Source organism: Narcine bancroftii, chromosome 4 (assembly GCF_036971445.1).
Source record: "Narcine bancroftii isolate sNarBan1 chromosome 4, sNarBan1.hap1, whole genome shotgun sequence".
Taxonomy (NCBI): Eukaryota; Metazoa; Chordata; class Chondrichthyes; order Torpediniformes; family Narcinidae; genus Narcine; species Narcine bancroftii.
The window spans coordinates 310746856-310761444 of NC_091472.1; the positions used below are offsets into that span (position 1 = coordinate 310746856).

At 39.3% G+C, this 14589-nt stretch overlaps 1 protein-coding gene across 2 annotated transcripts; it reads left to right on the top strand.

Moving 5' to 3' along the window:
- The first annotated feature begins 2811 nt into the window (after positions 1-2811).
- On the top strand, positions 2812-14589 carry dusp19a (dual specificity phosphatase 19a). 2 transcript variants are annotated; one of them, XM_069935906.1, is made up of 5 exons: positions 2812-3204; positions 4021-4067; positions 6121-6273; positions 11212-11295; positions 13126-13197. In XM_069935906.1, exons 1-4 carry the CDS (start codon positions 2982-2984, stop codon positions 11287-11289), a joined length of 501 nt encoding a protein of 166 aa, XP_069792007.1. In that variant the 5' UTR covers positions 2812-2981; the 3' UTR covers positions 11290-11295; positions 13126-13197. The 2 variants fall into 2 exon arrangements, with proteins under 2 accessions (XP_069792007.1, XP_069792006.1); XM_069935905.1 differs by lacking the exon at positions 11212-11295 and having other exon boundaries at positions 2814-3204; positions 13126-14589.

The following is a 14589-nucleotide window of genomic DNA, read 5'->3' on the forward strand; positions in this document are numbered from 1 at the left end:
ACCTTTATTGGCCCCTGTCCAACCACTCCCATATACTGGCTATTCCCCCCCACAGCACTCAGTCTAGATCAGTTGTCAGCAAATTTTTTAAACCATTGACCTCTTCATGGAATCCTTGATCTCTCATCGACTCCCAAGCATGTAAAATAAATAAATAGATATTATCAATAATAAATTTCTCTATAGCCTCGACATTTATCGATCCCTTGAATAGACCCAGACCACTCTTCCGACCCCTGATCGAGATGAAGGGTTCCACCCCAAAATGGTGACCTTGTTGCAGCTGGACCCACTAAGCTCCTCCAGCTGTCACCTTTCCTCCACCTCCCTACTCCTTCCCTCCCTACTCCTGAGAACTATATTTCTTAACCTTCTGCCCTCTCCCCTATCGCTTTTCAGCTTTTCTCTTCTTTACCCTCTCCCCTACTTGCTTATCCCTTTGCTTTCCTCCTCTTCCTGTTTCCTTCTCTTTTTTACCTACTCCTGCTCTTATTTTTCTCTTTAATATTCACCCTCCCCCACACTTGTCTGTCCCTCTCCAAGTATCTCCTCCCCTCCCACACACTACACAAAAGTTCTGGAGAAACCCAACAGATCATGTAGCATCCACAGAAAGCAAAAGGCAGTCAACGTTTCAGGCCTGAGCTCTTTATCAGAAAAGATCTTTCCCTCATCCCTCCAACTCCCCACCCCTACCCTCCTTCTATCAGAGAGCTACCCTTCCTCTGACCTCTCCACATCTCTTCTCAGCCATTTTTTCCCTCTTCTTCCCCATTCCTCCACCGTTGTTCCCCCTACCTTTTTATTCAGGAGTTGCCTGATTTTTGGCACTCCTGAGCAAGGGCTCAGGCTGGAAACATTGACTGCCTCTTTGCTTTCTATGGTGCTGCTTGACCTGTTGAGTTTCTCGTTGATACTGCACAAGAACTGTAACGTCTGCAGATTTATTGTTTACCCCCATCTCTCCCATCTTCTGTCCAATACCTTTTCCCCCTTTCCCAACTTCTTCCCCCTCAATTTTCTCTCTTCCTTTTGCTATCTCCCCTTTCCACTTTAGAATTTGCTTTAGAAGGTTGCTTTTTACACCATCTTGAATGTTGGTGATTTTAGGTGCTGGATTTTGAGTCCTAGCCTGAAACTTTGACAGACCATCCCTATCCACGGATGGTGCCAGACTCGCTGACCTTGGTGAGAAACTGACCTGTGGGATGTGGTTGCCTATGGGGGTGGAAGGTAAGGACGAGGGAAACTCTGCTCTTGCTCTCTCCAGGAATGGGGAAACTCTGCTCTTGCTCTCTCCAGGAATGGGGAAACTCTGCTCTTGCTCTCTCCAGGAATGGGGAAACTCTGCTCTTGCTCTCTCCAGGAATGGGGAAACTCTGCTCTTGCTCTCTCCAGGAAAGGGGAAACTCTGCTCTTGCTCTCTCCAGGAATGGGGAAACTCTGCTCTTGCTCTCTCCAGGAATGGGGAAACTCTGCTCTTGCTCTCTCCAGGAATGGGGAAACTCTGCTCTTGCTCTCTCCAGGAAAGGGGAAACTCTGCTCTTGCTCTCTCCAGGAATGGGGAAACTCTGCTCTTGCTCTCTCCAGGAAAGGGGAAACTCTGCTCTTGCTCTCTCCAGGAATGGGGAAACTCTGCTCTTGCTCTCTCCAGGAATGGGGAAACTCTGTTCTTGCTCTCTCCAGGAATGGGGAAACTCTGCTCTTGCTCTCTCCAGGAATGGGGAAACACTGCTCTTGCTCTCTCCAGGAATGGGGAAACTCTGCTCTTGCTCTCTCCAGGAAAGGGGAAACTCTGCTCTTGCTCTCTCCAGGAATGGGGAAACTCTGCTCTTGCTCTCTCCAGGAATGGGGAAACTCTGCTCTTGCTCTCTCCAGGAATGGGGAAACTCTGCTCTTGCTCTCTCCAGGAATGGGGAAACTCTGCTCTTGCTCTCTCCAGGAAAGGGGAAACTCTGCTCTTGCTCTCTCCAGAAATGGGGAAACTCTGCTCTTGCTCTCTCCAGGAATGGGGAAACTCTGCTCTTGCTCTCTCCAGGAATGGGGAAACTCTGCTCTTGCTCTCTCCAGGAATGGGGAAACTCTGCTCTTGCTCTCTCCAGGAAAGGGGAAACTCTGCTCTTGCTCTCTCCAGGAATGGGGAAACTCTGCTCTTGCTCTCTCCAGGAATGGGGAAACTCTGCTCTTGCTCTCTCCAGGAATGGGGAAACTCTGCTCTTGCTCTCTCCAGGAATGGGGAAACTCTGCTCTTGCTCTCTCCAGGAAAGGGGAAACTCTGCTCTTGCTCTCTCCAGAAATGGGGAAACTCTGCTCTTGCTCTCTCCAGGAATGGGGAAACTCTGCTCTTGCTCTCTCCAGGAATGGGGAAACTCTGCTCTTGCTCTCTCCAGGAATGGGGAAACTCTGCTCTTGCTCTCTCCAGGAAAGGGGAAACTCTGCTCTTGCTCCCTCCAGGAATGGGGAAACTCTGCTCTTGCTCTCTCCAGGAATGGCTTGGGTGAGAGGAGGGGATCTGTCAGAAAGGAAGGCAATGTTTTAGGACGATTAAAGACATTTCAGAGAAGCAAATTCTGCCAGTGAAACTCACATTCCCACAAATTACTTATGATATTAATACTTGTATTTTGTGATGAACCTGGAGTTTCACAATCAAATTGCAACAGATATGCAAATCAGACTCGAAACATCAACGTCCAATAGGCGGCGATACTTTGGGAGAAACAAATTTTACTTCTACAATATATTCTTTCTCAGAACGTTGTTGGTAGTTGCTCTTCCAATCATGATGTAGCTACGGGGGGGAAAACAACCAATTAGAAGGATAGCTTCGGGTTCAATACACTGGGTCTAAATTCTTTTACACTCCTTGCCTTCAGTGAACCATGTTGATCTCATGTTGTGATTTTGCATTTTAGTCTATTTTATATATTGAATTCCCACCGTTTTATTAAGTTGGGGGTTTTTTTGTACATTCAAATGTGATGCATTCGCTTGCGGAGGAAATCAAGGCTTTTTCTAAGGCATCACTCAGGCAGCAGAGCACAAGAGTGACAACTATAACTGGGAAAAGACTGATCGAAACGCTGAGAGAAGCTCGTGTGCAGATCGTCGAAGATGCTCAGCAAACGGACGGGGCTTGCGGATACGTCCAGGACACCAGTTTTGATCTACAAGTTGGTGTCATTGAACCGTGGCTTTTGCTGGGTGAGCGAAATAGACTTTCTGACCAATTTGGGCAGATTATTGCCTATTACCTTTCTTTTCACCCTTAAAAGACGATCTTAATACTTGACTCGTCACAAAAATGCCTCTGCAATGTGTTCTACTTGACAGATCAGTGGTCGCTTATGAAGCAAGATTTTCGTCTCCTTGTCAGGCTTTTCTAAATTCAGTGGGTGATGTGATTCCTCATGATCCTCCCTTGGAACTGTATATTGTGCCTTTTCCAGCAAAGTAAACATGGGAATTTGGGTTTTTTTAAATAGTATGTTAAGTCAATTCAATCGAAATCACTATGAGAAAAATAGCTTGGAAAAAGAAATACATGGGAAGTCCTTGTGTTGGTATTAAAAGTTGAACATTTTAACTTTAATCCAGAGTATCTTTATTTAAAATGTACTTTTATGTATCTTTTAATATTTGGATAATGTTAAAGTAAAGCAGCTTTGGCAAAATCTAGCTTCATCAACATCATTTGTGGTAATTCCACCATTTTTTAGCTGGGTCGATTTTCAGCTTGCTCTCGACATTCTATCCCACACTTCATCCTATTTGGTGTTAAGTACTTTCAATGCATAAAATTACAAGGCGGAAAGCAGCTCTCCCATCCAGTCTTTCTGGTATCAAGTTACTTATTAAGACAATTGATTTTCAAAAGGTTTAAGTAATTTATCTAAGCTAGTGTTGATCCTCGCTGGAACACATTACTACTCAGTTAGCTGCTGTGGGTTACATTTTTGGCCTCAGTCCAGAATTCACAATTTTAAGATTGCTAACAATTTTTGTTTGTTTCTCTTTCAGCTTCACAAGATGTGGCCCAAGATTATGAGTCCTTAAAAACTTATAAGGTAAAAAAAAATGTTTTGGTTTAAAAATAATTAAAAATCACACAGCAGAGTGGTAACTTCTAGACTTCTATTTGTTCATTTACCTGGGAGCATCAGGCACAATTGCTGCGAGGAAGCAGTGGTTGTACAAATGTATAATCAAAGGTTAAATTATAACTGAGCTCCACTGCTATTTCTTCAAGCAACCCAGCTCAGTGCCGCCAGGATAGCTTGCCTATTGCTTGGGCTGCAGTTGCAGAATGAATTGGAGGGAAGTTATCCATATCTGATTTAGAGTGGAAATGTCTTGTATAAATTCGCTTGACTCCCTCCTATTGGTGCTGCAGGATGCAGTACTGCTGACTGGACGGCTCAAGCTAAAGATGCAAGGTTGCTTTTTACACCATCTTGAATGTTGGTGATTTTAGGTGCTGGATTTTGAGTCCTAGATTCATTTTTGGAATTACAATGGATCTAAGACTTGGTTGGACAAGGACATGAAAAGTATCTTGGCTCTTGGCTGCTGAACAGTATTCCTGATGCATCAGAATCAGAATTTATTGTTAAGAAATTCAGTGTTTGGCGGCAGTGTCAAAGTGCAAACATTCAGATTATAACTATCTTACAACATTGCTATAAAAAAATAAAAATGATAGTGCAAGAAAAGTGAGGAGGTGTCTTTGGTTCATTGATTATTCAGGAACCTAATGGCAATGGGATCGAAGCTGTCCCTGTGCTGCTGAGTGCCCATCTTTAGGCTCCTGGACCTTTTCCTCGATGGTTGCAGAGTGAAGAGGGTCTGGCCTGGGTGGTCGTTGAGGATAGGGGCTGCTTTTTTAAGACACCGCCTCATGTAGATGTCCTCGACGGAGTGAAGTCTGGTGCCTGTGATGTCACCAGGCTGAATTAACAACCCTCTGGAGTTTATTCTTGTCCTGAGAGTTGGTTCCTCAATACCAAGCAGTGATGCATTCAGCCAGAATGCTCTCAATGGTGCACCTGTAGAAGTTTACGGGAGTCTTCGGTGACATAACGAATCTCCTCAGATGCGTCACAAAGTAAAGCTGCTGGCTAGCCTTCATCGTTATTGTATAACATGGAGACTCCAGGATGTTGAAAACCAGGAATTTGAAGTTCTGGATCCTCTCCACTACTGAGCCCTCGATGAGGACTTCCTCCTGAAGTCCACAATCATCTCCTTGATTTTGCTGACATTGAGCACAAGGTTGTTGTCATTACACCATTCAACAGCTGATCTCTCTCCCTCCTGAACACTTCTTCATTGCCGTTTGTGATTCTGCCGACAACTGTGTTGTCATCCGAAAACAGATAGCATTGAAATTGTGCCTGGCTACACGTTCAAGGGTGTATAATGAGTAGAGCAGTGGGCTAAGCACACATCCTTGGGGTGCACCTGTACTGTTAACCAGTTAGGAGATGTTGTTTCCAATTTGTACTGACTGTGGTCTTCCGATGAGAAAATCAAAGTTCCAGATTGGCGGGGTGGGGGTACATCATAGCCATTTGATTTGATTTTTCTCACCATTCACCCTAGTGTCCATTCCACCAGATGAGTTGCAATTGCTTTCCATTTCCCAATCCAATTTCTTCAGTTTTGGAGCTCCCACCCTCAGACAGAAACAACTAACTCATCATCCTTCTTTCCACCATTAAGTGTGATGTTGAAACATTTTATGTGCTGGGTGCTTGACTAGTCTTGACATCAGAACCAATTTTTTCAGGACTATTCTGAGCACTACCGAGCTTTCTTTTTAATCCTCTTCTTGCATCAAAATGTCAGTATTGGTTAAAAATCAATACCTCTCCAACTTGTGTCCCAGTCAGATCTGTAAACTTAAACTGTTGTGCCTCTTTATCTTCAGTGCCAGTATCCACTTCCTTTGAAAATATTTACAGGACATGACCTCTGCCCATCATCCTACAGGCTTCCCTCTTGTTTTTGAGCACTGTGGGATACTCTTCTACATTTGCAAGTTAGTGTTCAGACCCACTGACAGAAAATAATGCTTCCAGGTGGAACCTAAAGGTAAAACAACTCTATTTTCTTTTCCAGATTTCTCACATCTTAAATGTTGGCTATGGAATAGAAAATGTCTTTCCCTGTGAGTTCATTTATAAAAATATTTCCATACTAGACCTCCCTGAGACTGCCATCACGTCGTACTTTCAAGAAAGTTTTGACTTTATTGACCAAGCAAAGACACAGGTGAGCTTTGCTGGTAGTGTGGAGGTGAATGAATTTATTTCAACTAATTTCACATTAAACTGGTGGATCTATTAATAAAATATTTGAATTTGATGTGTGTGCAATGAATAATTTATTCTTTTTCCCACTGAAACTCTGACCTTGTTTTCCTTCGACAAAGGAATGTATATAACGAAGAAATCGACTCCACACACATACCAGTAATCAGCTGTTTATTATTTATTACTGAAGACCTGAGTGAAAGACTATTCCACTAGCAGTTCTTTTATAGTTTCCTTATCTGGCTTTGGGTATCATGACTGGCAATGTGAAACTGCTTGTAATGAGTTGAATCATTTCGATTCAAAAGTGCGGAACACTTTAGAAACCTAAGCAGAAATTTGAAATAATGCCCATTCAGTAGTGAGACAACACAGATTATAAAGTTCAATAAAGCTAAGTAGGTTTTGAAAATTAATGACTAGAGAATTGAATGATTGCCAGGAAAGAGCTTAAGAAAGGACTTGGGAGAGGTTGAAGGAGCCATGAGAAAATCTTGGTGAGCAGGATTGTGGAAAACACCAAGGCATTCTACAAGTGCGCGAAGAACAGGAGAATCAGTCGTGTGAGTCAGTGTTGGTGGAAACTTGTGCATGGAATTGGAGGAGGTAGCAGAGGCCCTTAATGAATACTTGGCTTCTGTATTCACCACTGAAAAGGACCTCGGCAATTCTGGGAATGACTTGGGGCAGATTCAAGTGCTTACAGCAGCCATTCTTAACCTTTTTAAATTTTGGCTAAGCCACCCGCCTCCACCCCCAGACTCCTCATAAAGTTTATGGTCCCCCTGTGAAGCAGTAAAGTTTTGGTTTCATCCGTACTCTCCTATTGACTACTGTACCTAAAAAAAACCCAATATTTGTGTTACATGAGTTGAAAAGAAAACATGGCTTTTACTTAAATGTGCTGTGGCCCCCATTGAGAATGGCAATGTTGACATTAAGAAAGAGGGTAAGTAAACTGATTTTTAACAACCTTAAGAGGAGAAATACCACACACTGCTACAAAAAAATTCAATGGAAGAAGTTCACTTTTATGCACATTCAATTCACATTTAAAGAGGGCCACCAAAGAATTCGGCGTTAAATCTAAATTGAAATATTTTTGATAAAGTATGGAAAATCTCTCTCCGGTATTTTTTTTAGACTAGGACAAGTCCAGAACATATGAATTAATGACACTTCTCCGTTCTTACATCTATCACACCAGGGAATCATATCAGACAAATGCAGTTCATGTACCACTCTGAATTGTAATAGACAATATCGAGCACATAATGAATAGTTATTAACCAACTTAAGAATTATGTCCAATTTAAATCCTCTTCTCAAGCATTTTTGATTTTAACTAAAAATCTGATTTAAACATATCAATTTCTCGTAAATAATAGATATTTATATTCTTTATGAGAAGGCATTAAGCCTAAAAAAAACCTCATCTACAAAATTTGATTCAGACTTTCTTAGAAAATTAGAAACAATGCAGACTTGCAAATATCCATCAATGAACAGCTCCTTAAAGCTTCAAATATCCTCTATATACAATTTATGGAAAAATATCGTCATATACAGAGGGTAAAAAATGTGATTGGATACAAGAGGACTTGAGAGACAAAAATTGTGAAATGCAAAATGTTTTCTAAATTGTGCCCAAATTCTCATAGAATATTTAACAATTGGATTCTCTATTAATTTAGTTGAGAATGGAAGAGCCCAGAAGCGCTGAATTAGAAAATTTTGGAGGGAATTCAGCTCCATTGATATCCATAATGGGCAGTCAGAATGAAAGAAGGACCAATACGAAAGACTTCGTATATTTACTGCCAAATAGTAGAATCTAAAGTTGGGTAGAGCCATACCACCATCTTTCTTAGATCTCCGAAAAAGAACTTTATTAAACTGAGGATGCTTACCCTTCCGTATGTAAGATGATGTGGCTGAGTCAAGTCAGTCAAAAAATTATTTAGGAACTAATGTTGGAACAGATTTTTTAAAAATTAGGCAAAATATTCATTTTAATAGAATTTACACGGCCTACTCGAGTTGTGGACAAAGGTGACCATTGGGTCAGGGATTATGTTTACGCAGAACTAGATAATTCTTAAAGATGTTTGATTCTTTAGCACAACAGGAGGAAATGATTCTTCTTTATCTTTGGTTCAGAGTCGCGCAATTTCTTTTGCCTCTCTTTTGGTGAGGCGTGCAACTTTACTTAAATGCTATCCCACCTACTCATGATCAATGGTTGTGTGACATCATGTCCTGTTTGAATATATGAAAGATTCCCTATTTAATTAATAATTCAGATATAAGATTCCAGAAGTTATGGGTCATTTATGACTCACTATCTTACCTTATAATTTTACTCCAATGTAATTAAATTGTCCGACTTGTATCTTATATTAATTTTTCCTTAAATTTTCATTTTCTTTTAATACCAGTCATATATAGCATCTGGTAATGCAGTTAGGTAAGGGGTTTGAGTTTTTCTCCTTTACTATTTTCTTCTTCCTTTTTTCATATTATTAGTTTTTTTTTCTAAAAAAGCTATATACTATTTAGAATATGATTTACAATTCATGTATGTTAGTGATATACAGAATATTTTATTTAGTTTATGTAACTGTCCATACTATCTTATTGAATTGTACCCTTTTTGTTTTTATAAGTTCTTTATTAAAATCAATAAAAATATTTTAAAAAGACAGTAAGAAAGAGTATACGTCGGAGCTTTTGAAAACCATGAAGTTGGATAAGTCACAAGAACCAGACAAGATTTACCCAAGGTCACTTTGGAAAATGAGGGAGGGAACTGCTGAGTCTCTGGCAACGATCTTCTCATCAGTGGGGACAGGAGAAGTACTAGAGGAGTGGAGGGTTGCAAATATTATTCCCCTATTTGAGATATATTCCAGGAAACTACAAACCAGTGAGCCTTACTTCACAAAATGAGGGAGGGAACTACTGAGTCTCTGGCAACGATCTTCTCATCAGTGGGGACAGGAGAAGTACTAGAGGAGTGGAGGGTTGCAAATATTATTCCCCTATTTGAGATATATTCCAGGAAACTACAGACCAGTGAGCCTTACTTCACAAAATGAGGGAGGGAACTGCTGAGTCTCTGGCAACGATCTTCTCATCAGTGGGGACAGGAGAAGTACTAGAGGAGTGGAGGTTTGCAAATATTATTCCCCTATTTGAGATATATTCCAGGACACTACAGACCAGTGAGCCTTACTTCACAAAATGAGGGAGGGAACTGCTGAGTCTCTGGCAACGATCTTCTCATCAGTGGGGACAGGAGAAGTACTAGAGGAGTGGGGGGTTGCAAATATTATTCCCCTATTTGAGATATATTCCAGGACACTACAGACCAGTGAGCCTTACTTCACTGGTGGGCGAGCTGTTGTAGAAGATCTTGAGAGACTGGATTAACAGGCATTTAGAGGCTTAACCTGATTAGGGAGAGTCAGCATGGCCTTGTCAGTGGAAGGTCTCATAAGCCAGATTGAATTATTTGTGGATGTAACAAAGAACATTGAAAAATAGAGCAATAGATGTATATAGATTTCAGTTTAGGCACTTGATAAAGTTCCTCATGCAAAGTTCATTCAGAATGCAAGGAGGCATGGAATCCAAGAAGGCCTTGCTTTGTGGATACAGAATTAAGATAGAAGATGGTTTTTAAATTTATTTAAATTAAAAATAAATTTAGACATACAGCATGGTAACAGGCCATTTAGGCTCCTGAGCCTGTGCCACCTATAATTACAGCCAATTAACCTTTCAAACGGTGGGAGGAAACGGGAGCCCCTGGGGAAAACCCAAGCAGACACGGGTGAACAAACAAACTCCTTACTGACAGCGTGGGTTTCAAACCCAGGTCCCAATAGCTGGTGCTGAAACAGCATTGCGCTAACTGCTATGGTAATTGTGCTGCCTGGTTGTAGTTGGTTTGTATTCTGTATGGAGATTGGTGACAATGGGTGTTCCACAGGCATCTATTCTGGGACTACTCTTCTAAGTGATTTTTTTTAATATAAATGACCTGGATGGGTAAGTGGAAGGGTGGGTTAGTCTGTCTGCAGATGACATAAAAGTGGGTGGTGTTGTGGATAGTCTGGAGGGTGGTGAGAGGTAAGAGAGGGACATTGATAGGATGCATAGCTGGGTTGAGAAGTGGCAGATGGTTTTTTTTGAATATTTTATTTTTATTTTTCATAAAATAAAATTAACCATTATAATATTTCAATAAAAAATATAAACACACACGTATGTATGTATATATATACACACACACATATATATATATGTGTGTGCATGTGTATATATATATATATATGTGTGTGTGTATATATATATATATAAATAAAAACACATACAAAAACCCTAACTGTACCATCTTTTATTTTCCCCCCTTTATTAAATATTCTCTTGTGAACCTTCAGACCTTACAGTTTAAATTAACCTCTGGGAGAGATCACTTTTGAATTTAGCAGCATTATTAAAGTTGAGTACCAACATAGTTTAAGTATTGTCCCCATATTTTGAAAAACATGTTTTTTCCTTAATTTTTTTTTCCACAAATATCCAACTCTGCTATCCACCTTGCTAAGGTGACCAGAGTCTGACTTTGCAGATTAACCCAAAAATGTGTAAGGAGGTTCAAAGTGTGAAAGGTGAAAGGAGTGTGGGCAAACTAGGGGATCCTGAGGTTCAAGACAATAGGGCACTCAAAGCTACTGCATACGTTGATAGTGTTATTAAGAAGTCATATGGTGTGTTGGCCCTTATTAACTGTGGGATCGAGTTCAAGTGCTGAGGTAATGTTACAACTATAAAAGATGTTGATTGAACCTCATTTGGAATATTGTGCTCAGTTCTGGCCATCTCATTACAGGAAAGATATGGATGCTATAGAGAGGGTGCAGAGGAGATTTACAAGGATGTGGCCTGGATTGGAGAGCATGCCTCATGAGGATAGGTTGAGTGAACTTGCGCTTTTCTCTTTTAAGTAACTGAGGATGAAGGGTGACCTGATAGAGGTGTACAATATGATGAGAGGCATTGATCGAGTGGATGATCAGAGGCCTCTTTTCCCCCATGGATGAAATGGCTAAAATGAGGGGGCAAGTTTTAAGGTGCTTGGGAATAATTATAGGGTGGATGTAGGGGTACACTTTTCACATATGGAATACACTGCTGGTAACAGTGGAGGATGCAGGTAAAATAGGATATTATAAGAGACTATTAGATGGGTACGTGGAACAGAGAAAAATGGAGGGTAATACAGTCGGGAAATTCTAGGCAGTTGGTAGAGTAGGTTATGTCGGCACAACACTGGACCAAAGGGCTTGTATTGTTCTGTAGATTTTTTTTGGTTTGAAAATGGAATGTGGATGATTGTATTTATAATTCATAGAAGCAAATGCTCGTTAGTGGATACATACCACAGTAACAAGCATCAATACTAATTTAAATTTTATATTTCATTTTGCATTCAACCTCTTGTAAAATATGCTGTTACTTTCAAACATATCTATTTCTTGCTGTTCACATACATCGGCTTTGTTCAACTTTTTACAATCTACTTCCCACTGGTTTTCCCTTGTTCAATTTTCCCATTTTCAGATTTAGATTTATTGTCAGAATATAGATCACATACAACACATACAATTTGGTGTGATAGACTGTTTCTTTCTGTTATGTAATGGAAATTATTAGATGGTGTAATGGATAAAATTACTTTACATTGGCAGGATAAATACTGAGCTGCAGGTGTGAGACAGGTATAGGAGTAATGGCAGTTTTTAGACTGGCTCTAGGATTGTAGATTTGAGGGGGATAGGTTGGTAAAAGATAAACAATTAGCCAAATTTCAATGACAAAAACAAAGTTTTTGAACATGAGAAAAGTTGATGGAAGACATTTATATTGTATACTGGGAGGATATAGCTCCATAACTTCAACAGGTGTTGAGGCTGGGGAGGCTACATAACCATCAGTTATTTAAAGATTTATTGCAATGATTGGTTTATACATTTTTAAAGATATGATATAAAGGATTAATATTGCCATTCTGTAGTTGTTAACAGTTACGCCATTAAATTCACTCTGAATTTTATTCTGAAATAATTGCTAAAGATACGAGATGCGGTGTATGGAAATTAAACATCTATCCAGTTTTAATGTAAGTGTTTGAAACAATATTAGTCCTAAAAATCTAATGGTATACTTGGGTAGAAATTTTAAAAAGAAATGAAGGAAAGAATAAATAGTATCTGATTAAAGGAAGAGTTAGGTATTTACAAGAACATTTTTTTTGTGTTACTGCCATTTTACAATATTTGCACCCTTATTTACCTAATATACAGCCTTTTTCTGTGAAAAATTATTGGAGATAATTTACATCAGTATTCTTCCAATAAATCTCAAAATGTCATAAATTAATATTGACTTGCAGGTAGGTATCAGCCTCTGATTTCTGGAGTGCAAAAATGCAGATCTACATTTATAGTTTATTGATCACAAAATCAAAAAAAATGATTTGTAGATCAAAATAAATCTTTTTTTAAATTTTGGCACTGCATTAAGAATTCGCATTTGTATCTTTCAAAAATCAGGTTGATACTTCGGGTGGGGGGAGGGATGAAATTATTTTTGAAATGCTGAACCTGTTTTGCAAATGTTTATTAGATGTTTGTATAACATTTATTTTTGTCTCATTTAACTGAATGAATGATTAGTCATTTATAATAAAGGCAATTTGTCTTGTTTGTCAATTTCCCCCCCCCCCCCCCCCCCCCACCCCAAGAATGGTGTGGTACTAGTTCACTGCAATGCTGGAGTGTCACGTTCTGCATCTATAGTGATAGGTTACCTTATGAGGTTACATGGACTCTGCTTTAAAGATGCTTTCTCAGTCGTGAAGAATGCAAGACGAGCTGTCAATCCTAATCCTGGGTTTATGGAGCAACTGAAGAATTACCAACCAAAGATATGAATAAAGCAAATTGAATTTCAACAGGAAATCAGTGCTCTTACTGTGATTTATACTTTTCAAACTGATTTTTAGCTGTATTTGTTTCCAATATCATGTAAATATTGTGTCAATAAGTTAATTGACATTTCATTAAGGGTGATGTGGATGTTAATAATTTGCGATCTATAAAAATCTGAATATTTTATCCTTGCAACAATACTATGGATGTGTTTATTGATGATAAATTTATTTGCATGGAATGGTATATTTGGATCAATGGACCTTAATTATTGCATTTTTTAAAATGTTACTTACTGTGCAATATTTGTGATACTGGATATTCTGTAAATGAACCTTATGAGGAAACAATGAATTGCTGAAGGAAGAACTTGGCAAGCATCCATGGCCAGAAGTGATCTGTCTATGTTTTGAGTTTGGACATTTAATTGAGATTAAAGTAAAAAGGGCTGATATTATGTATATGGGTGAGGGGTGGAGGAGGAAGCTGGGGAGGACCCAGGAGGTTTGAGGGTATTGGATGGAAGGTATGAGAGTTGGAGAGGCCATGGGGAGGTTGAGCCAGAGATTAAAGTAAGAACAAAAAGAGAGGGAAACAGTGGATGAAAGTGTTTGTTTGTGTGTGTGTGTGTTTTTTGCTTCCTGCAAGCAGGAAGAACCTAAAATTAAAAATATCTGTATTCATGCTGTTGGGGTTGATTGTCCAGGAGAAATAGGATGCGTTGTTCCCTGAGTTTGTGTTTGGTGTCACACTGTCAAAGGATGAGGTTGAGGATCAAAATGCTTGTGTGGCAATGATGAAGGGAATTGGATGGTTGCAGGAAGTTCAACCTTAGACCCTCAGACAGGACACAGGTAAAGCGATCACCTAATCTACATTTAGGTTCACTGATGCAGAGTCAGCTGAATATAGTTGATTAGATTGGACGTAGTGCATGGAAGAAAGTAAAAAAGAATACTCCGTTGATGCTAAGAAATTGTATATAATTAAATGTTGATATAGTTTTTTTTATAAAGAAAATGAATTTACCTGCAATTATAAATTATCATTGATAAATGCTTTCATTTTAAGGCAGGTTCTCCATTTATTTTAGTATATTACCTACAGTATTTCTAAGTTTCCCAACAAGTTTCAAAATCTTCAACTGCTAGGAAGGCTTTAAACTGAGAAAAGCATTTCAATTTCATTCTGCTTAATGAATGTAGCCTGGAGTATTTGATTAAAAATGTACTAAATTGAAAAGAACAATGTATGAGCAATAAAATGTTTGGTCATTA